Source organism: Prosopis cineraria, unplaced genomic scaffold, assembly GCF_029017545.1.
Source record: "Prosopis cineraria cultivar Desert tree isolate PC_DT_omini unplaced genomic scaffold, ASM2901754v1 PC3, whole genome shotgun sequence".
NCBI lineage: Eukaryota > Viridiplantae > Streptophyta > Magnoliopsida > Fabales > Fabaceae > Prosopis > Prosopis cineraria.
Genome location: NW_026555334.1, coordinates 11806381 through 11829079, shown reverse-complemented (window position 1 = coordinate 11829079; position 22699 = coordinate 11806381). Strand labels below are relative to the sequence as shown.

The 22699-nt window shown below is 35.9% G+C and overlaps 3 protein-coding genes across 3 annotated transcripts; 1 reads left to right on the top strand and 2 right to left on the bottom strand.

Annotated features, from left to right (window-relative positions):
• Positions 1 to 233: 233 nt before the first annotated feature.
• LOC129305400 (uncharacterized) lies at positions 234 to 2897 on the bottom strand. Its single transcript, XM_054945437.1, has 3 exons — positions 2831 to 2897; positions 2195 to 2362; positions 234 to 583 (listed from the first exon to the last, which is right to left on the bottom strand). The coding sequence occupies exons 1-3, from the start codon at positions 2895 to 2897 to the stop codon at positions 234 to 236; spliced, it is 585 nt and encodes a 194-aa protein (XP_054801412.1).
• A 1726-nt stretch (positions 2898 to 4623) lies between these two features.
• LOC129304917 (caffeoylshikimate esterase) lies at positions 4624 to 5984 on the top strand. Its single transcript, XM_054944765.1, has one exon. The coding sequence runs from the start codon at positions 4768 to 4770 to the stop codon at positions 5665 to 5667; it is 900 nt and encodes a 299-aa protein (XP_054800740.1). The 5' UTR covers positions 4624 to 4767; the 3' UTR covers positions 5668 to 5984.
• A 934-nt stretch (positions 5985 to 6918) lies between these two features.
• LOC129305059 (helicase-like transcription factor CHR28) lies at positions 6919 to 16784 on the bottom strand. The gene is given in 13 exon segments (XM_054944972.1): positions 6919 to 7441; positions 8413 to 8622; positions 8775 to 9386; positions 9721 to 9942; positions 10141 to 10271; positions 10706 to 11570; positions 11636 to 11713; positions 12290 to 12361; positions 13237 to 14012; positions 14015 to 14413; positions 14507 to 14812; positions 15114 to 15192; positions 16313 to 16784. Coding segments are annotated over 13 exon segments (3978 nt in total). The 5' UTR covers positions 16436 to 16784; the 3' UTR covers positions 6919 to 7336.
• Between the last annotated feature and the right edge of the window lie 5915 nt (positions 16785 to 22699).

The window sequence follows — 22699 nt, the reverse complement described above, 5'->3', positions numbered from 1 at the left end:
AACTTGTTCTTATTGTAATGGAAGTTGTATACTAAAAGTTTGATTCTGTATGCATCAGTATTAGTTATGTATCAGTGAATGGAATTAAATTTGCTAGATGGAATAACTTCTTAAATAGGAAGGGGGAGCTATAGTTTCATGAATGGTGACTTGTTCACCAGCCTTATACCCTTGCACCTTTTTCACCCTTTTTGACCTCCTTAAAGTACCTCCAACATTATATTCTGATTCATTTAAACCTTCCTTCTCCTCATTGTATGTACTTGTTTTGAGTTGTTCTCATCTTTTGTATCATCTTCCTCTTCATTTTGTCTAGATTTATGTTCTCCCTCCTCCTCCTCTTCATTGTCCACTTTCTTTTTACTATGTTCAGAATTATGCTCTCCTTCATCCTCTTCTTCACTGTCTACTTCCTCTTCACTATCTCCAAACTTATGTTCTTCTTCATTCTGTTCTTCCTCTTCTTGCTCACTCTCTCCTTCGTTCTCATCTCCATCCTCCTTACTCTCTCCTTCCTTCTCATCTCCATCCTCCTCTTTTTCTAAGGCACCCCTCTTTACTTGTAGCTTCAAGAGTTGATAACCTATTGAAATTAATGTCAATTTAGCATATTTTCCTGCACTTTATTTGATGAATTAGATCAATTGTAAATATTTTGGGTTTAAATATAGGAAAATGAGTTTTATTCCAAATTGACCTAGAAAATAGAATTTATTAAGAACTTTGCAAGACTCTTACTTTGATTTTAAACTTTAAAAGATCTCATAGATGTATCTACTATTTCAGGTAATTTATCTTAAGTAATGTTGAAGATAGATAGCCAAATAATGATTGAAGATGCATATGAAAACATATCAATAGAAAAATTGGAGCCAAAAGCAAAGATTAGAGGCTCTATATCATGTGCTACGATGTATGCATAATGCACCGCGGCATGTGGCACAGAAACGAGAGTCTTGGAGATGCAAGAGAACCACAGCGCAATTTCACATTTTGCCACATATGCCGCAGCACATTGACAGCACATCGCAGTACACAGCCTAAATCTTACTATGTATTTTGAGCTACAAAATGGAAAGATTAGGGTAGATGAGCCATAAACATGCCTCTAGACACTCAACTGCAATTTTTGGAGATTCTTTGTGGTTTGCTCTGCTAGGGTTTGGGATTCTTAAAGGAGATTTGGCCAAGGATTGAATATTTGAAGAGATTCAAGTGGATTTTTTTTATTTTTCTTCTTCTCTTCCCTTCTCTCCCTTTGTTTTTGATATGGATGCTGTATATTCTGACATTTGTGGCTCTTTTATGAACATGAGTAGCTAGTTCTTTTGTTTTAAGATATTTTGAACCTTTGTATGGATTAAGACTTGGATATTCTTCTCTTTTAGTAGCTAATGATATATATGTGTTTATTTTATCCTATGCTTAATGCTTTTAAGTGCTTGATCACCATTTAGATTGTTTTATTCACTTGAGTTGTATTTGAGAAAGCTAATTTAGGTGCCAAACTTAGATAAAATAGTATTAAACTTGAAATTTATAAAGATAAACGGATAGTTTTATTGATAAAATAGAGATATTTTATTAACTCTTTATAGTCACATTAAAATTGGTGCTAAAAATTTGTTTTCACTAACTATTTTCAAGAGATTGTGAAATTTTAATATTTTTAAATATACTCGATTTTGACTTTAGAAAGCTTTTTCAAGTGAATTAGAATCTTAGACTAACACTTATTTACATTAAAAATCTATTTGAGAGGAATTAATTTGAGTTTTATGAATATAAATGGGAGAGATAATCCTAGATCCTCATCTCTGAAAGTCAAGGTTTCAATAAGTTTTAATTGCTCTAAAATGATTTTAATTAAATTTTTATTACTTTTACACAAACATACTCTTGATTTTGCTCAACCTATCTTAAAGTTTAATAGTGAATTTTAACCCTCATTTGTCTAAATTCTTGTGGAAATGATAACTCTGAAATATTCTATACTTGTGACGACCCTTACGCTTGCAGTAACACTTGATAGTGAACAGCAACTCCTCAGCAACAAATGTTTGTACCTTCATCATTTCCTCATGAAAAAAAATTGTTAATCCTCAAATAAGTCTCCTTTAACTCCTACATAAGGCACACACTGTGTAAGACAATTTTCAATCAAAGCATATATTATGAATTTCAACTTTAATACCAACTTGGTCATAAAATGATGTTATTGGTAGCATCTTTGTTGAAGAAGTATCCTCACCAATGCCTAGAACATATATAAATCCATGGCAGCTCTTTCTCTCCATGTCCACTCTTTTGTTCACTCTTTTCTCATTCCAGTGCTTTAAAGCATCATTTAAGGATGGGCCACCTGCAACCAATAGGAAATATTAGAGGAACAAAATTTGGAAGCAATACACACATCACACGTAACTCAAAAGGGCTAACTTAGTTCATAAAAGTGACAAATATGTATGTACCAGTAAGAAGAACACACAACCTCCAATATTTTTAGTTTTGCAAAGCTTTCCCTTCTTAATAGCCTTCCTATACTTTTCAATTTTAGTTGTTAGTTCATTGAAAACAAGCGAGGCCCAATCATATTATGCCCATGCATTGTTGGTGCAAGCCATGACTTTCAATAGACGATCACTTACACTAAAACATGTACTTGGACACAATAGAGTATCCAAGGTATATAATACAAACAAAACCTTGAAGGAATCATCATGTTCTCCAAACATTATCTTCCTTTTCATTTCATTATAAGAAAGAGGGGAATAAACTCTCTTCATTCCTCTTATAACCTCATTATTAACAACTATTTTCACTTTTTTACCTTCATTAGGTAACCCCAGTAAGAGCTCAACATCTGCCAACTTAATATTAATAGTCTTTCCTCTCATGGTAATCCTTTTAGCATGTGGATCATACACATTAATCACCTTTACGACAAGTTCTTAAGGAATCTCCTACAGCTAATATCTAAGAAACCCCAAAACCTAATTTTCTCCACCCTTTCCCTTAAATTTTCATTCCCCTTCACATATTCAACAACTTCTATAAACTTACTAAGTGAGCATCTAGTTATGAATGGTAGAGTATACTTTTTACAGATTTCTACTCTTCCTTCTAATGCCATTTCTTTATATTTCTTCTTCTCTTCCTTACTCACTCTCTTCCAAGCTTGTCTAACACCATCTGTTGCATCTTGAAAGCTCTTAATTTCTTTCATATTTGCATAAAAATCCTTCTTAAATAACTTAAATCCTACCACACGTTCCTTTTTTTTTGTCATCCATTTTTCTACCACTGCACATATTAACAATTCCATGACTTAGAGAAATCATGTATACTATATACTTGTCAAAAATAAAATAACAGGATTTGTTATCTCCACATTATGTACTTGTCAAAATAGTAACGGGACTTGTCTATTGCAGAATATAAACTTATCCAAATCTTGCAGATTATATACTTGTTAAAGTAATAACAGGACTTGTCATTTTCAGATTCAATACTTATCAAAATACTAACTTGATTTGTCTTTATAAGATGATACACTTGTCTAGAACTTCAAATCATGCACATTATATAATTGTTAGTAAGACATAATAAGACTTGTCATTTACACATTATATACTTGTCAAAATAGAAACAGAACTTGTCTTTTTCAAATTATATTCTTTAACAAAACTTCAGAAAAATCATGTACATTATATACTTGTCAAATTAATCACGGGACTTATCATTTCTAGATTATATACTTGTAAAAAAAAATATAACAACAATACTTGTCATTTTTAAATTATATACTTGTCAAAAATATATGACAATAATACATGTCATTTGCTAATTATATACTTGTCAAAATAGAAACAGAACTTGTCTTTAGAAGATTATATACTTGCCTAAAACATCGGACAAATAAGGCACATTATATACTTATCAAAATAATAACGGGACTTGTCATTTGCAGATTATATACTTGTCAAAAAATATTATAACAGTACTTGTCATTTGCACATTATACTTGTCAAACTAATAATAGCACTTATCTTTTGCATCCATTTACATATTTAACTCTTTGACAAATCATCAACATTATATACTTATCAATCACAATAAAACAACAAACAACCAACAACATTTGTCCTCTCCTTTACCAGCATTCATTAATCAAGCAACATGAGTTCTTTGGAGGGAACAATGCAATGGTTTACAAAACAAAGAAGGTTGAAGAAACTCAATTTATAGCTCAATGCAGCTTCTACTTCTCACAAACTCCAACAATGCTCGCCAACACGACATTCCACGATTATGCACAAGCTTCTGTAGCACACCAAATCTCGATTAACTTAATGAGTAGCTTCTCCCAAACTCAAATATGAGAAAACTGCCTTCAATACAACCAAACCGCCTCTAAGCCAACAATTGTGCAAAGGTCATGGGAGGGGGGGCCAAAACCAATGATCTCTTTTTATTATTTTTGACATTAAGGGCATTTTTGTCTTTTCTCAATGCAAATTAACTATTGTTAGGACATCCAGACAACAATGTAATTTCAAATTTAATTGGCTCTCAGCGGGGAATATCTTTTTCAGCAGTCTTAGGCTGTAATTTTTCCTAAAAGAAAACATGACCTAGTCGAAGAAAACTCGGACGCGTCGACTCAGTGCATATGTCACAGCTCACACGGCAAGGCAAGAATCCAACGCACGATTTGTGGACGCAATCTGCAGGGAAACAGGATAGCCTCCTCCACGCCCTCCAACAATGGAGGAACGTCAAAATCTGGTTCAATCTTACCCGCACTACTGGGGCTTCAATCCTGAGCAAGACTTCTACGCCCAGCAGGGAATCTCTTCGTCTTCATCGTTCTTCACCACTCCCAGAGGCCTCTCCCTCTTCACGCGTTCATGGCTTCCTCTCACCCCTCCACGCGCCGTCGTCTTCATGGTCCACGGTTACGGCAACGACATCAGCTGGACCTTCCAAGCCACTCCAATCTTCCTCGCTCAGATGGGTTTCGCTTGTTTCGCTCTCGACCTCCAAGGCCATGGCCGATCCCAAGGCCTCAGGGCCTTCGTCCCTAACGTCGATCTTGTCGTCCACGACTGCCTCTCCTTCTTCGGATCCGTCAAGCAAGACCCCAACTTTCAGGGCTTGCCTCGTTTCCTCTACGGCGAGTCCATGGGTGGTGCGATCTGCCTTCTCATCCACTTCGCCGATCCGAAAGGGTTCGACGGCGCGATATTGGTCGCACCCATGTGCAAAATCTCCGACGAGGTCAGACCCAGATGGCCGATTCCTCAGATTCTTACTTTTCTGGCGAGATTTTTCCCCACTTTGCCTATTGTTCCTGCCCCTGATCTCTTGTACAAGTCCGTGAAAGTAGATCACAAGAAAGTGATCGCAGATATGAATCCGATGAGGTACAGGGGAAAACCCAGATTAGGGACAGTGGTGGAGCTGTTTAGGGTCACAGATTATTTGAGTCAAAGGTTGTCTGATGTGAAGATTCCATTTGTGGTGTTACATGGGAGTGCAGATCTTGTTACAGACCCAAATGTGAGTCGAGAGTTGTATGAAGTGGCAAAGAGTGAAGATAAGAGTATCAAGGTGTACGAAGGGATGATGCACTCTTACTGTTTGGGGAGACTGATGAGAATGTAGAAATCGTTCGGAATGACATTGTGTCGTGGCTCAATGATAGATGCGACGCAACAACGACGGATTGAAGAATGAAGATGGGTTATTTATAATTATTTGATTGATTCCTTTGTGGGTAATCTGATTATTGTTTCGTTCGTTCTCCAGCACAATACTTGGTGCCAGTGATGAACTGATTATTGATGGCATATGTATATTGAAACCCCACTTTGAATTAAGCTTTTGCAATTAGCATCGCAATGGCATGTTATAGTCTTCATCATATGTTCTTCGTTTGAAAAACAAAAAACAAAAACAAAAGGGCAGATGGACTTGCGGAATCGCGACACTTTCGTTATTCTGGAGAAATATTATTAATTTTCAGGTTTCGTGTTCCTAGGTGAACGAATCACGAGGTCAAGTGGCGCTTGTGGTGGAATGTAGTGTTTGGATTCTTTTCAATAATATTTTCTGAAGATAATTTAGCTTCCTTTTTTCTTTTTTCTTTTCTTTTTTTTTTTTTTTTGAAGTCAAGATGGTTCATGTATTGGACAAAAACAAGTAGAAGTTTTGCCCAACCAAGTCTCACTATTACAGCAACTTCCTAAAAAACATCAATAACAATTTAATTTTTTTTATTTAGTAGACTATTACACTTTTTATTTAAATCTTTCACATGCAAAGTAGCAAGAGTCTTGAGTTAGAAAATAAAGTCTCATATCTTGTTTATAATTTCAAATTCAAGTCTTATAAATATATAACTATTTTAATGTAGCTTTAACTTATATTGATATATATTACTAAGGATATTAAATATACTTGTTACCGCCGTTCACTTTTGTGATACAATGGAGTTATGATTTAACAAATTAAAACTCCAAACATGAAATAAAAAAAGGTAGGCAATGTTATTAATCTACGAAATCATAATTCCACTTTAATACAAATTATACAAGCCAATAGATATTTTTCCCAAAACTAAACATTATACTTCTGTATTCATTACCTTGTACTTAAAAAAAACTCCCAGGCAATCACCTAACTTGCAAATAAATAACTTCAAATTATTCTTTAAATACAATTATAAATACTCAAATACCAAATTCATATATTGTTTCTTCAACACGCGTTTTTAACACGTTCCTAAGCCCCAAAAGGGAACTACAAATTCACACTCTCATGCGGCTGGATCTACAACACACTAAATAGTGGACCCAATGTTTTATTCGGAATTTAGATTCTAAAGTGAGCTGTACACTGGCATTGCTCCAGGCGTATAAAATATATGATATATTAATATGATTGTATGATACCAGGGAAGGGAAATAAACATACACAAGAGCTAGTACACTATTCACTATGAGGAAAAGTAAACCTTCTATTATGTACAAGAAAAATCTCAGAATCTATCTACCTTCCTGTCTGCAACTGCTCCTAGTCTCCATCCTATACAAATGCAAGAGACTACACCAAAATTTCCAGGTGAAAGAATGAATCATCTCAACCAAGCTACGATGACAACACATTTTAATCTTCTTGTCAAACCTCAACAGAGCCCCTGTAGTTACTGTCAGTATTGGTTAGCAAATGCCTGTTTTGTTGTTCCCTGACTTCTGCTTCCACCAACAGCCCACCCCCTTCTGGAAAAAAAATTGCAAAAACAAATTGTATCTGTACGAATGTATGTGTCTAATCACATCATGAACAAGTATTTTAAATCATCCACTGTGAGCCGACTTTGACGACCGCCAGTTTCGTCTTCTCCAAACGCAGATGCAACCATCTTTCGCTTCTTTTGCTGCAAGGTACATGTAACATTCTTTGCATGAGCAACCAGTAAAATCCATAATTCTGAAAGGCAGTCGTCTAGATAACAAGTTCTCTAAACAAGTGACAGACTCAGTCAGAGCACTGGTCAAATGACACGCCAATTCATACAACAAACCGTTCCTCCTCGTAACTGTGGTCTTTATAGGCAAATCCCTAAGAAGGTAGTCTGGGAGAGCAGGGTGGGCTCAACTATCAGGAGTAAACTAAATTCAAGCAATGTCTCCCACCCAGAACATGACAATGTCAATGGAACTTGTTCGAATCCCAAACTAACAACCCCTCTATTCTTGCCCTAGGCCCTAGAATTGCACATTGGATCGAGATGGAACATAAGTATTTTCTTTAGCAGAATGGTCTTTACAAATCGCAAGTCTTCTCCTTTTCCTGCCTTATGCACATATTGATGTCCCAACAAGAGAAAGGTATTCAATTTCTCTTGTATAAAAATCAGGAGATATAACATCAATTACACCATGTTATCATTACTAAGCAGTAGCTATCTCTTTATTTTTCTTTTATTTGAAGATACAAAGGATACACAAAATCATTTTTTTCCATTTTATTCCATTCAGCGTACTATACAGGCCATAAATGTTTTCTACTCAATTTTGTGCCCAAGTTGAGTGGCCATCTAAATATCAAATCCTGTTTTAAAGCAAAGACAAGAAACTGAACTGAAATTGAAATGTCACTCAGAGTCTGGCCTCTGAACTTATGCCCTTGTATTGCTCAATATATTGTTTTCCATAGCAAAATTTCACACACTGGAGTATCGCCTAAGTGCTGACTACAATAACATATAACATCATATTCGAACACTACTTTCTTCTAATTACATACTAGAACCACCTTCCTATCCGCAGGGGGACTACAGAACCCAAAGTGAATAGTAAAACGATGATAAAAGAATTTGTTATATGTTAGATTGATGATTGATACCTGTAGAGCTAAAATACGATCTTCAACTGTATCTCTCACAGTCAACCGTAAAACAGTTACAGGGCGAGTTTGCCCAATTCGATGTGCTCTGTCAATTGCTTGATCTTCAGTTGTTGGGTTCCACCAGAGGTCCAGCAAAAGTACATGACAGGCAGCTACCATGTTGAGACCAAGACTGGCAGCTTTCAAAGACATAATCATTACTGTTACCTGCCAGATAAAGTGCAAAAGTAAACCATCATAATGATGGCAAAGAAACTAAAAGATGCTAATCACTCATTTTGTCCATGCACTCCAAATGAATATGACATGGGAGATCTAGCCTTAAATCATGCAATCAAGGGATCTATGATTTCACAAACCTCGGGGAGAGTATTAAAATCTTTAACAGCTTTATCTCTCGCAACAACTGACATTGTGCCATCAAGCCTCCTATACTGAATTGAAGAATTCTTAAGACACGCCTCAAGCAAATCCAACATCCTTGTCCACTGAGAAAATACAATTGCTTTCTCTTTAACAATTGAATCACTAGAGTTTCCATCGGACACTTTTTGACTCCCAGGAAAATCCTCAAAAGATTTCACCCCATTGGCATCAGAGTTCCCATGGAAGTCACTATGCTCATCAGAATTAATCTGCAATGAAATATTTTTTGATGCATTAACCTGTGGCTCGCACAATGAGTTCAACACCTCAAGAGCAGCCTTAATTTTTGAAGAATCAATTGGCCGACTCTGAGAACAAGGCTCATAACCCTCCATTTCAGAACCAGAGCAACCAACCAAACTATCACTAGCCTGGTCAGAAAGAGAACAGTTCAACGTAGCTCTGGAAAACACTGAAGACATACTCAATTGAGCTTTGCAATTTGTAGTAGGACACTGATTGTCATCACCAGTAAGATGTTCACAAATACACTGGTTACAAAAAACATGACCACAAGCTGAAACAACTGCATCTTCAGGAGGATCCTGTTGGGCAACAAATGGCAAGAGAAGTAAGGGTACAAGAGGACTGCTTTTCATAAGATATTTGATATAAAAGATGCAATGGTAATTATGATATAACATATTCCCATTCCTTGGAACTTGACTCATGTTTTAACCAAGCTACCCACATTTCCCTCCAGAAACAAACATCTAACATGTAAAAATTAAAAACCCTTTCCATTTCCACTCCTCTTTACTACCTTTCACTTTACACTCTTCTCCCAAGTGCTCCCTAAAATTACATGAAAGCAAAGATAGAGGCTGAAATCAATCATATTTCCATGCATCGTGTGTGCAAATGATGGTCAATACGTACATTACAGATGCCACAAAGAGCCAATGAAGCCTCCAAACAATTCAGAAGTGATGTTCGTTTTTCCCAAGGAAGTTTCTTTGCCATCTCAACTGAAGATCTCCATAGAGAGTTAGAATTATAGCGCTTAACAAGTAGAGGATGATCACAAGCTTGTCGAAGGCGTAAAAGCATCAACAGAATGTTGACATAATTTTCCTTGACAGTTCCAGCATTAGCATATTCCTGACATGACATGCCAAAAACGCAATTTAAAATAGTTTACAGCCAAAATATGCAGCCAGCATATTGCTGAACGTTAATAAACCTTCCTTTAAATTGGGAGGGAATGAAAAGTAAAATCATCAAGGGGGGGACACGCACATGCACACAAATAAAAGGATTATCCATGTCGATCAAAAATTGTCAAAAAGCTGATCAAACCTGAAATTGTGCACGAGAATCAGCCTCCAGCCTGGAATAGAAATCACGCTCCTCTCTTGAAAAATCCACTTTTTTCAGCTTTACATATTTAGGTGGCAGTGTAATAATAGGCTCACCATCAAGAAGTGTGCCTAGCAAATGATAACCATGATATGGTCAAAAGCACATTTCAAGCTAAGCAAGCAATGATCATAAAATTAAATGAGTTCATACACTATGCAATAGCTTCGACAGAGGCCAGGGGACTCTTTGTTCACTTGAAATTGAAGAAAATTACATAAAATATTCATGTATACAATAGAATTGTACATCTCAGCTCCAGAATCATCAGTCCAAACTTGTAATTAGGCACATCACCCAACCACTACAGAAATTAAAATAAGCCTTCCTGAGCCTATGCTTGATTTATTTCCTATCAGATTTGGAATAACAAACATAAATTTCATAAGTAAATAACATATTACATGGCAAAGTAGATTTTACAATAGGACTAAGAGAACAGAGTAAGGGAATAAGTTAAAACAGTACATTATGGCCCAGCATTAGTGAAGTTCTTGGATCTAACCTTTCGTCCTGCGTAACATTATTGTCTTTAAGACAGCTTGTAGCTTTCTATACCCTTTGTTTGGACTTCTGTTTATTGGAATCTTGATAGTAGAACAGAATGTATTATAGACAGCATAAGGGTCATATCTGAGAAATCTAAAATAACTATAAAGATCATCAATAGCATTCTGGATAGGAGTCCCAGACAAGCACCATCTTCGCTTTGCACGAAGACCCCAGCAGGCCCTTGCAACTTGAGTTCTGTGATTCTTTATACTCTGGGCCTCATCCAAGACAACCCTAAACCATGCCACCTTTGCTAACGGCCGAGCAGAAACCTCAAGCAAAGCACGGTCTAATCCCTTCTTGCCACTTTTACTAGAAGGAGGGCATTTCCTTTTCTTACTAAGTGGTAGACCAGCATGAACTTCAGAATTTCCTTTCTCTTCATCATCTTTGTCAACTAGAGGCTGCTTAGGTACCTCCATGCTGACAATTGAATAGGTCGTTAGAACAACATCATACTTGGCCAGTACATACGGATCTTTGGTTCGACTGCTACCATGGTACACTAGCACAGACAGATTTGCTTTGCTAGTTACCTTATTTTGCAACTCTTCAGCCCATTGCCGTAGGACACTTGTGGGACAAACAATAAGTGTTCCTGCAGAAGGCCTTCCCTTTGTTTGCACCAACAATTTATTGTTTTCAATCGGACATACACCAGACTTGTCTTCCTTCACTCCACTCTCAGCAAGAACATCATCATCCACATCCAGATTCAAAGTTTCTAATTCACCCTTTTGTGTGCCGTGGCAAGCTATTAGTGTTGGAGGTCTTTCCTTCAGTATCAAAGCAATGGTTGACACTGTTTTTCCAAGTCCCTAAAAGAAATAGATTTTTTAGGAAAACAATAAAGACCAGAGGAAAAGACACAGAGAGCTCTTACCTGATCATCTGCAAGGATTCCCCCTGAGCAGTATAAGCTTGATGTTTCCTTTTGGACCATCCATGACAAAGCAATTCTCTGAACAGAACAAAGGGATAACAACTACCATTAGTCATACAACACATGGATACACAAATGAAATAAGTCATGAAAACATCAAGTGACAAAAGGTCATAATAATAAGGGGCAAGGATAGGAATCTGAATTAGGCACATCAGACTAATAAGCTGAAGCTCTACAGTCACACATCTGAAATATACTACTTTCAAAAACATATCTGAAGATTTTGCATTTTGTTTACAACAATATTTAACCCCCAGGAACAAAAATTATCTCAGTCTCTGATAAATATGAATTATGTTTACATTCAATAACAAATATAAAAAATATTAGAAAATGAAATCATATGGCAGTGAAGGATAACAACTTTGATCCCTCCCATCTTTACAACAAGGGAATGATCAAACTCATATTAGCTGAGCCAGAAAATGCTGTGACAGTATTACAAAAATGATTCAATAATGTAGTAGGTAACATTATAGGTTAGATCAGATCAAGACATCAGGACCCTGCTCCAACTTTGCAGAACAAGCATAACAAAATATTAAGGGCGGGCCACATCAGAAAGAGGGGAAGGAGAATTTTCAAAGCAACCTGATGTCTTAATAGAGGAACAGCCATCAATCCGTCTGGAGGTATAACTTCTGACTTTGGCTGAGATAAATCCTGCAAGGAACATCACAATTTATTCACTCAGTTTCAATTGCAGGCAAGAGTGTACTTATTTTTCTTCTTTTCTTTTTCCTTTTCTTTTGGTAGGGGTAAGATACAAGTCTATTAAACTTGACAACAGAGGAAGCATGGAAGTCTTCACACAAGGCAACATGAACAAACAAGTATGATGACTTGGATAAGACATGTCAAATGCTTATAAGTTCCAAATGTTATATCCCCACAATCCATAAAGGATTCAAAAGCGCACACAATTATATACGGAAGATAGCAAGTGGCCAAGTTTAAATAGAGAAAGCGGGTTTATTAACTCAATCATGAAATCATATAATGTTAACCAAAATTAAGTTTATGATATATGTGATCAAGGTAACCTAGATTCAAACTCAAACTCACAAGATTTCCAACAAAGTTTACGAGTTGTGTTTCTACCGAAATTGAGACAGCTTTTAAATTCCACCTGTCATGATGAATTTTTTTTCAAAACAAAAAAAGAAAAAGAAAAACTAACAATTCCAAGCACAGATGCGAAATTCAACTTGTATAATAAAATACAATGATACCACGATCAAAGAGACCCAATAAAAATTGTGAACATTAGCATTTTGAAAACTGATTGCAACAGTTTTGCACAGAAATCTTCAAATTAGCAAGATTTTTTTCTCTTTTGGAATAAAGCAAGCATAAATTATCACCTTACCAGGTAAACTAAACATTGATGTGTCAATGACATAAAGCATAGTATAAATTGCAAACCATATCCATTATTTCATGAAGAGGAGAATTTGAAGTCATGATTATCCCATATTTGCAAAAAGAGTTACGTGCACTACACAGATTATGATGATCCCAGAAGTAAAGATGTTCACCTGCAGTGCAACTTGTAATATATATTGCTCATCACAGGCCTTTCCCCTTGTGCTTCGTGACATGCATGGTTGTGAATCACCATTTGTTGAGTACTGTGATATCTTATGAGAATTCCAATAGTCTGTTGATCGATTTGTAGGTGCAGGATGACTAATGCTTTCAATAACACAGACATCAGAGTCATCATCCTCAACATGGGATCCCTCTAAAAGACTTCTGCAAACCAATTCAGTGCCAGCTTTTGAAACGTTAGCATCAAAATTCCTACAACGAATCAAATTTCCCTCCCCTTCATTCTTGGCATAACCAAACTGCTTGTCACTAGCAATTGATGTCTGGGCATAGGGCAAAGACTTGTCTAAGGCTTGCCTATTCAAATTACCTATGTCTCTGGGAAATTTACAGTCAGTACCACCAACCATCTCTTGATAATGATGATGTATGTTGGATAATATATCAGCATCTTTATCCTCACACTCTAACACATTAAAACTATGATTTCCCATGGAAGGAAAAGCACTATTTAACTGATTCATCAGTAGGCCGCCATTTAATTCATTCATTTCTTGGCCTCCATTGAACTCCGAGTAATCTTCATAAAAAGGGTTCTGGTAAGGTGCCATCAGTTCATCTCTTTCACCTTTGACACAAACTACTTGGTCTTCATTTGGAAAGTATGAATTACCAAGAAAAAATGAAGAAAATTCACTATCGCCTGATATAAATTGATTATCTTGAAAAGTAATCCTACCAGTAGAAATGGAATGCATGTTACACTCACATGTGAGGCGTCAGGCACATATTCCATATTTTCACCCTTCACATTATCCAGTAATTCTTGATTTGGCCAACACTGAGAGCCAAAAACATTAGGAAAATAAGAACCAGCAAGAGACAAGTCAGATGGTAGAAGTCTATCATCTGTACCCTTATAACCATGCAACGATGAAAAGCAGTCACGAGAATCACTAAGAGCATTGGAACCTTGGCAAATAGTAGAATTGGTAGGTGTCGCAATATGTGAACCTCCATTGGCATCCATGAATGATATTTCAAAAGAAGTACATGAGTCAGTTTCTTGTTGCCCAGAAACTCCTTCGCACATATCTTCATCAAAAGCCCTATATTGTGCAAAACTTACATCACCATTCTCAATGATTGGGCTGTATGAAGCATCTGCAAGTAGAAAACAGAATCAGACTGGACTCAACTTTAAATCAAACAATGGTCAAAATTCAAAAACCCAGACCACATTGAAAATTCACATACATTCAGATTTAACATCCTCTCCTGCATGCTTGAGTTGGCTCTCATTCTTTTCCTTCCACAGAGGATTAAAATTCAAATTATCCCCGCAAACTGATATATTGATGAAATGTGGCTCAGGGACACGAGGTTCCAAAGATTGGGCTGGCATCTCACATCCCGAACTTCCTTCCCTTTCTGTGTAGCCGATTTCTTTAGTTGCATCCAGAGGATCCAACTGCTGAAAACTGTCAGGGACAGCATGAGAGGAAGAGCAGGTCTGAGAAGGAGGTCCTTGATTTTCATGCTCACTGTAAAGCACAGAATTTCCTGGAAAGTAGAATAAAACAATTGAGGTCTGGACCACAGAGTCTAATGCATGAAAGCTAAGCGGTGAACAGCATAGGACTGAACCCACAAAATAAAATTCAATTCAAAACAGAAAAGAGACTCTGTATAACATCTGGGACCCTATTGTGGAGGCCTCATAAATAAGAAAGAGAAGCAATCTAACGTAAAAACAAGCAATCTTATAATAAATACAAGATCCAGCATTAACCAAAGATATTGACTTGTCTTGATGAGAAATAAAAAAGCAGCAAGGGCCAAAAAGACATGCAAGTCCACATACCACTTTGAAGCTGAAAATTATCCTGGATGCTGGATTCGCCAGGTGAGACATTTTTTAACGAAAAACCCTCCAGACTACTCTGCATTATGATGTGCACAAAATTTCAGAAGTTTAGCAGAAGTATTAGCATTTAGAAATATTATTTCAAGCAAGGAACATTAAGCAACCTAAGCTATGGTTGCCAATTCCAAAGCAACTTGACCATAAGAAATTAAAAAATAAAGGATTACAATAAATGTTAGGGACAGAGCAATTGAACTCAGGATGTTCTAATTTTAGTGCATGGAAGTACAACAGAATCAGTAAGCATGTACTAAAGAGTTTAACTTGCATTATAGATACAGGCTAGTGGTTATTTTGGATCAGAAGAAACTTATTTCATCAAAACAAGGTAAACAAACAGCTAGCAAAATTAGTCTAATAATACCAACATGTCAAAGGCACGTGCGAGATAAACAAATTGTTCCATCTCCACTAGACAGGAAATCACAAGTTATAACTAATTAAGTAATCTTTCATTGTCAACCACCATTACATTTATTCCAATTTTAGTTCAATTTGTTATATTACTTAAATTTAACACCATATAGAAACATTACTCTTTTCTTTCTTATCAGTTTCCAAAGAGGCATTATTTATCATGGAAAATCTTTGCTTTTTTACGGGATTTGCGTTCATCAAGTTACTTTACATTAAAAAAGGAAGATTCTGACGATAATATAAGTTCTACTCAGAGCCAAAAATTAAAAAAGAATCGTGCATAATAGTCACACGACTTTATGATAAATATCAGCAAGAATAAGCAAACATAAAAATCCCAGGCAGCCGCGACTGCGAATATGAGAAACTGAAAACAAAATTTACAGGAAAATTGATGCAGCCCAGAAGAAAACGTTATAAACGAGGCATCCAGAAACCAATGAATATATGTACAGACTGTATGCAACATAGAACACTGATGCCTAGTTTTGAGAGTTTTATGGTAAGCAATCCTACATATCTACAGGACAATTGGCACGGTTGGATACAACTACCAGCCTACGACCAAACCCGAATTCTCAATTATCCCATCTCACAGCAACAGAATTTGAACTGTTCGGACTTAATTACAAAGAAGGAACACCCAATCAAAGCTCCGATAACCAATCACAAAACGCAGTCTGTTGCAATGGAAGTGACAAACCAATTCGAAGCCGTACCTCCGAAGGATCATAATCCTCATCAAGGACATTCATAACGGTGTCAAGATCTATACACAACTTATCATCAGCATCAGCATCCCCGTCAACCAGTTCATAGTAATCGAACCCCTCGTCCGCCATCAACAACTCAAATTGTGTCCGAACAGAAAACCCTAAATCGATTTCCAACTTCAGAAAAGCAGAACACACAAAGAGCAGCCCCTAAAGTAAAGCCTGCCCGTTCCGATTCCGCCGGTACAAAAGCAGCAACGGCAGTTCCAATCTCATTCGCATAGAGAGAAATTTCAGAGGCCAAAGCGACAGAGAAACGTAAATCTCGACGCCAGTTTCTTAGAAGGTTCGCGATGCGACTTTCGCCTCCCGTATGGAAGAGGTAAAACGTAAAAGCCAGAGAGGACAAAGTCGTGGATCGTGAAGAATGTGCTGGTGTAGGTTTAAATAGGGTTTGGATTTGTAGGAGGGGGGGCGTAGGTTAGGAAACTGTACCCCCGTGGTAATGCGGTTGGGAATTTGCCAATTGCGATCTCGGATTTTAAGTTTTCACGCGCGGGACAGGGAAAGAGACTCCTGCGCGACGTCGTTTTGTCTCAGTGCGGGTCCCCATCGGTTATTAAGTTTAGATTTTTTTTTTTTAATTATTTGTGAAGCTGACCATTGGAAGCCAGAGGGTGGCGTGACTCTGCACGCCACCTGCGGCGACTGCCTTTATTAATCCTATCCTGATCTCTATTAATTTACTGATAAATTAATAATTATTAATTTATTATTAATTATTAATTATTAATCCAGAAGGGGATTATGATAGCATGAGGATTCTTTAACACTAAATACGTGTACTAAAAACCGTACTAAACTCTAATATCATATTAAAGTATAATTAAAGTTTTAATAATTAATTAAAATTAATGGTCTTAAAATATACGAAGACTTATAAAGAGGACCATGAACATTTCTAAAGAAAGACATTTATATTTAGGATTAGAAGAGATCATCTAATCTCCAATACAAAAACACTAATTAAATTATATCATCTAACCTCGCGGATAGTCGCAGGTCAATAAAGTTAGTTAGACTAATTAAATTTATAACAATTTGCACAGAATTAATAATTCTATTTTTTATAAATCTTAAATTTCTCTCTCGTAATTTATTTATTGATACATGTTTTGAGGGGGGTAAAAAACATTAAACAGGTAAAGGAGCGTTTCGCATACTTTCACTGCCTCGTCCCAATTCATGAGGAGCATCGTTTTAATAAAAATATACAAATCAATAAAATTTATTAAATACAGTTTATAAACTTAATTTTTCTATAATATTTTTAAAATGATATCATTTATTACTAAGATAAATTTATTTTGAAATATTATATATTTTGATGCGTTTAAAACGTAAAAATGTCTTAAAACATTTTTTATCCTAAATTTTTTTGAGCATTTTTGTCTTAAAAGTTTTAAAAAAAATAAAGCATTTTTATTTTACTGTTAAAAATTATAAATATTGATCATTAAATTAAAGTTTGATTAAGAATATTTTTTTCTTCTTTCCTTTTTTTGTTTAACCTCCGATTTCATTCTTTAATAATTTTTTAACTTTTTTTTAATAAATAAAAATGAAGAATAAAAAACATAGAAATAAAAGAGGAAATACCTTGTCAAACTTCAATTAATGATCCATATTTCTCATATTTAACAATACGGCAAAAATTTTTTTTTTAAACTTTTGAGATAAAAATATTTTAAAAAATTTTAAAATGTCAGGAAAAAAATTTTAAAATATTTTTATATCATTTAATTTTATTTTAAAATATCAAATCACCTTCTCAGGCATATTCGGTAGTCGAGAAGAAAGTCGAAGATGAACCTAAAATGGGAGGGTTGAAGACAGAGAATGAAAGGAACAAGGAACGGGGAGCACGGAAATCACGGGGGGGTGACGTGACGGTGGGTGCGAACGTGATTGGGAAAGTGAATGGAATTCGTTGGAGGGGAGCGCTTTATGAGCAGTGCTTGAGAACTTTCCTCGTCGTGTATTTTCGGATTGGCCTTTAGCGCTTTAAATTGCTTTCTTTTTAGGACACTGTGACAAAGGAAAGTAAAGGCCAAAGCACCAGTGACGGTACTATTTACGCGTCCAGTGTCGGTACTAGTAATAGTATTTGTCATTTTTGGCAACCTTTCTCGTTCAAAAAGGAATATCGCATTCAACGACCATTAAAATGTATTATTTGTAGGGGAAAAAATCAATAACAAATTATCATTTCGAAAATAAAAAGTTTATGCTCTCGTTGTAAAAATAGTTAATTTTTTATTGGTTTTTATTTGTGAGTAATATTCTTTAACGATTCTTGTGTACTATTTTCCCAATTAAAAATCCATCCACGCCACATTGGCCTTTAAACCTGATTTATTGGGCATTTTAATTTAATTTGTCTCTCATGTACCATTTTACCCCTATGGGAGGAAGGAGGAGAATTAAATTGAGTAATTGAGGACGTAAGTGGGAAGTCTCTTTGGCTCACAGGAAATAATACTGTAAGCTCCAGGAAAGGGATATGAAAATTCTTTTCTTTTCTACTGCTGAAAATCACGCATGAAATGGGTCAATTTTTAAATGTAACCAGATTACTTTTGGATATATAGAAATTTGAATTTGAATCAACTCTCATATCTAGATATATATATATACCAATGGATTTTGCTTCAAAATAAATTTAAACCTATAATTTATTTGTAATTAAATTTTTTTAAATTCTAATTATTTGAAATTTCTACTATTTTGATCCTCTCTTTTTTTGTTTTGTGCATTTTTATTATTATTGCCTTTGTTAATCTCACCTCTTCTCTTATCCCTCATCTTGGTCCCTCATGCAATTTAAAAATATAAACAAGCCCATTATGCTTAATTTTTTTATTTTTATTTGGATTATCAACTCTTCTCTATTTTATCTTTAAAAATTTTTACGCCATCCAAATACATATATTTTAAATACAGAGTATATTTTAAAATTTAAAATTTAAATTCAAATCCATCAATGTAAGCATTACCTTATGCTATGTTTGGATACACATGAATTTGAATTTAGATTTTAATTTTAATTCGAGCCAAATCTATTATTTGAATAATTAAAAATGTATGGATTTGGATTTGATCTAAGTTCTTCTTTAATCTCTTTGTAATTTAAAATTATTTCTAAACTCTTATTATTTCAAATCCTAACTCAAGCTCTTTTGTGTTTTGACCCAAATGAATGAAGGCTTAATCAACTTGCCAACTGTAATTAGACTAAATCACCAAAGTTGACAAAAACAAATTGCAACTGTTGACCAAAATGGGACAGCCGACTTCCACCGAAACCAACAACGACGATTAAGATGTGACAGCTGACTTTCACCGGGATCGAACCAACAGTGACAATAGGGACCAAATAGCCAACTTCTATTGGGATCGAACCTACAGGGATGATGAGGACCGACAGTCCAACTTTCACTTAGTGAGGATCAGACAATCGCCTTCCGTCATCATCCCTTCAGTCTGGTCACCATCACCGTCAATCTGGCCCGATGTTGATGGAAGTTGACCGTTTGATCCCTGTCATCATCGATCTGATCCATTATTAGTTTAAGTTGGCTGTCTAGTCCCTATTGTCATAGTCGGTCTAATCCCGGTGGAAGTCAGCAATGCGGTCCCCATCATTGGTGTCAGTCTAATACCGATCAAAGCCTACCGTCCAATCCCAGTGAAAGTCAGCCGTGCGATCCTCATCATCGATGTCAATCCAGTATCGATAAAAGTCGATCATCCAGTCCCCATTGTCATAGTTAGACTAGTCCCGGTGGAAGTCGGTCGTCCGGTTTGCGTCATCAATGTCAGTTCGATATGGATGGAAGTTAGCCAAATGGTGCCTATTGTAGCTATCGATCTGGTCCCGATGAAAGTCGACCATCGATCCTCATCATCACCACAGGTCCGGTCTTGGTGGTAGTCATTGTCTCGGCCCCATTATAGCCATCGGTCCGATCCCAGTGGAAGTCGGCCGTCCAATTTCCATCGTCGTCGTCAGTCATATCTTGGTGGAAGTCGGCCATCCCATCCCTGTCTTTGCAATAGTCCGATCCTAATAGTCACCAGTGCTATAGTCCTAATCGACTTTCTTTTGTCTAATCCCATTAGAAGTTGGCCATTTAAATCGTCAAGTTTGACTAATCTTCCAAATTTATTTTAAATTAAAATATAGAATTTAACATTTAAAAATTACTTTAGATTCAAACAAAGAATTTTAATATTGCAATTTGAAATTTTTTATATTATCCAAATAAAAAATTTAGAATCTATGAATTTCAAATGTAAGATTTCAAATATGATATTTTAAATTTAAATTCTCAACTTAAATCTACTCATCCAAATACAATCTTAAAGTTTTTCATTAATACAATTAAGAAATTTTGCATCCATTTCAAATATCTTCAACAGTAGGGAGCTAATTATTAAAAAACAAAATAAATCTTTAAAGCAACTTTTACATTGGTATAGATTTTATTTAATTCCACTATTAAGAAGATTTAATGTTACTCAGAAAAAAGGTGAGCAACCTTTTTTCTCTTTTAATAGCAGAGCAATTTTATTTTTAGTTACCACTAGTTTATTCCATACTTTTTTCATCAACAATTTAATCCATGCTTAAAATATGTTAATTTCTAAGTAAGCTAAGTTGGGAAGCATAGAGATTTAATTTTGGATTTGGATTTGAGCCAAATTCATTATTTGGATAATTAAAAATGTATGGATTTGGATTTAACCCAAATCTAAATCCTAGTTCTACCTTAGTCTCTTGGAAATTTAAAATTCTTTTTAAACTCTCTATTATTTCAAATTCTATCTCAATTTCTTTGTCATTTGACTAGCTCATTGGCGATGCCAAACAAAACTAGATTGCCAACTACGACCAAAATTAAGCTACCACCAATTTGGACCGAACGGCTAACTTCCATCAAGATCAAACTGCTAACATCAACTAGAACCGAACAACCAACTTCCACCAAGATCGAACTATAGGCAATGACCAGGACTAGAGTGCAGATGATGATGGAGACCAAACGATTGATTTTTCATCGGGATTGGACTGCCAACTCCAACTAGGATCAAAGTACAAGTGACAACTAGGACCATATGGCCAACTTGATAGCAACCAAACTGCCAATACCAACCGGGATAGGACTGTCAGCACCGACCGAGACTAGACAATCGCCTGCAACTAAGGTCGAACAATTGAATCCCACTATGACTCAGACCGACGACTTCAATAAGACAAGATTGGTGACCTTGACCAAGACCATACCAAACTGTTGGTGTTGACCAAGATTGGAGTGTAGGTGAAAATGGGGACCAAACGGCCAACTTCCACTGAGGTTGAACCTCAAGCACTAACTGAGACAAGACCTATGGCATCAATTGAGACAGGATCACCAGCGCCAACCAAGACAAGACCACCAGTGCCAACTGGGATTAGATAGGTTTAAGACAAAAGACTAGTTGGCACCGGCAATCCAGTCTCAATGAAAATCAGCTGTCTGGTCTCCATCTTAGCTTGTATTTTGATCCCGATTGATGCCGACAGTCCTTTCCTGGTGATGGAAGTTGGCTATTTGATTCTAGTTGTCGTGGGCAATAGGTCTCGATGGAAGGCTACCATTCAATCCCAGCAGGCATCACCATATCGTCCTAGTGAAAGTCGGCCATCTAGACCGTCGACTTTAACTAGCATTGGAGCACTAACGTTGTTCTGAGTTACTTTTAAATTTAAATATAGAATTTAAAATTTTATGTAAGATCCAAACAAAGGATTTTAATAATATAATTTAAAATTTTTTATATCATTTAAAAAATTTAAAAACTATAAATTTTAAATATGAGATTTTAAGACTAAATTCTCAATTTAAATTTGCCCATTCAAAAGCAACTTTAAAGTTTTTTAGCATTAAATTCTGAAGGCCAATTTCAAATTTATCTTCAGAAATTTTCAATGGTCAAGACCAATTTTTTTAAAACAAAATCACCTGTCCAAAATAATGGATTGCTGCCGGCAAGTTTTTCCACCACCGATGGCATAAATCCGATCATCAATGGCTGACACATGGCTGCTAGCGGCCTAGCGATGAGTGCTCTGGCAAGGAGATCTTGTGTAGTGGGAAAATTTTTAATTACAATCAAGAGCCCTGATTTTTATTGAAATTTCTAATCCGACGAGTCAAATTGCTATAACCGTCCTTGTATGGTTTTTTGTTGATTTTCCCTTCAAAATGATGGGAAAAAGTTATACTTGTTTTATTACTATTGGGCTGGGCCTCAATGTAGATGAGCCCTTGTCCCGGCCTGGAGAGCGAA

Coding starts and splice junctions, on each gene's coding strand:
- LOC129305400 (XM_054945437.1), bottom strand. CDS start 2,897: ATGAGAGGAAAGACTATTAATATTAAGTTGGCAGATGTTGAGCTCTTA. Junction 2,363..2,830: donor ACTGGGGTTACCTAATGAAG/GTAAAAAAGTGA, acceptor TATTGGTTGCAG/GTGGCCCATCCTTAAATGAT. Junction 584..2,194: donor ATCATTTTATGACCAAGTTG/GTATTAAAGTTG, acceptor TAATTTCAATAG/GTTATCAACTCTTGAAGCTA.
- LOC129304917 (XM_054944765.1), top strand. CDS start 4,768: ATGGAGGAACGTCAAAATCTGGTTCAATCTTACCCGCACTACTGGGGC.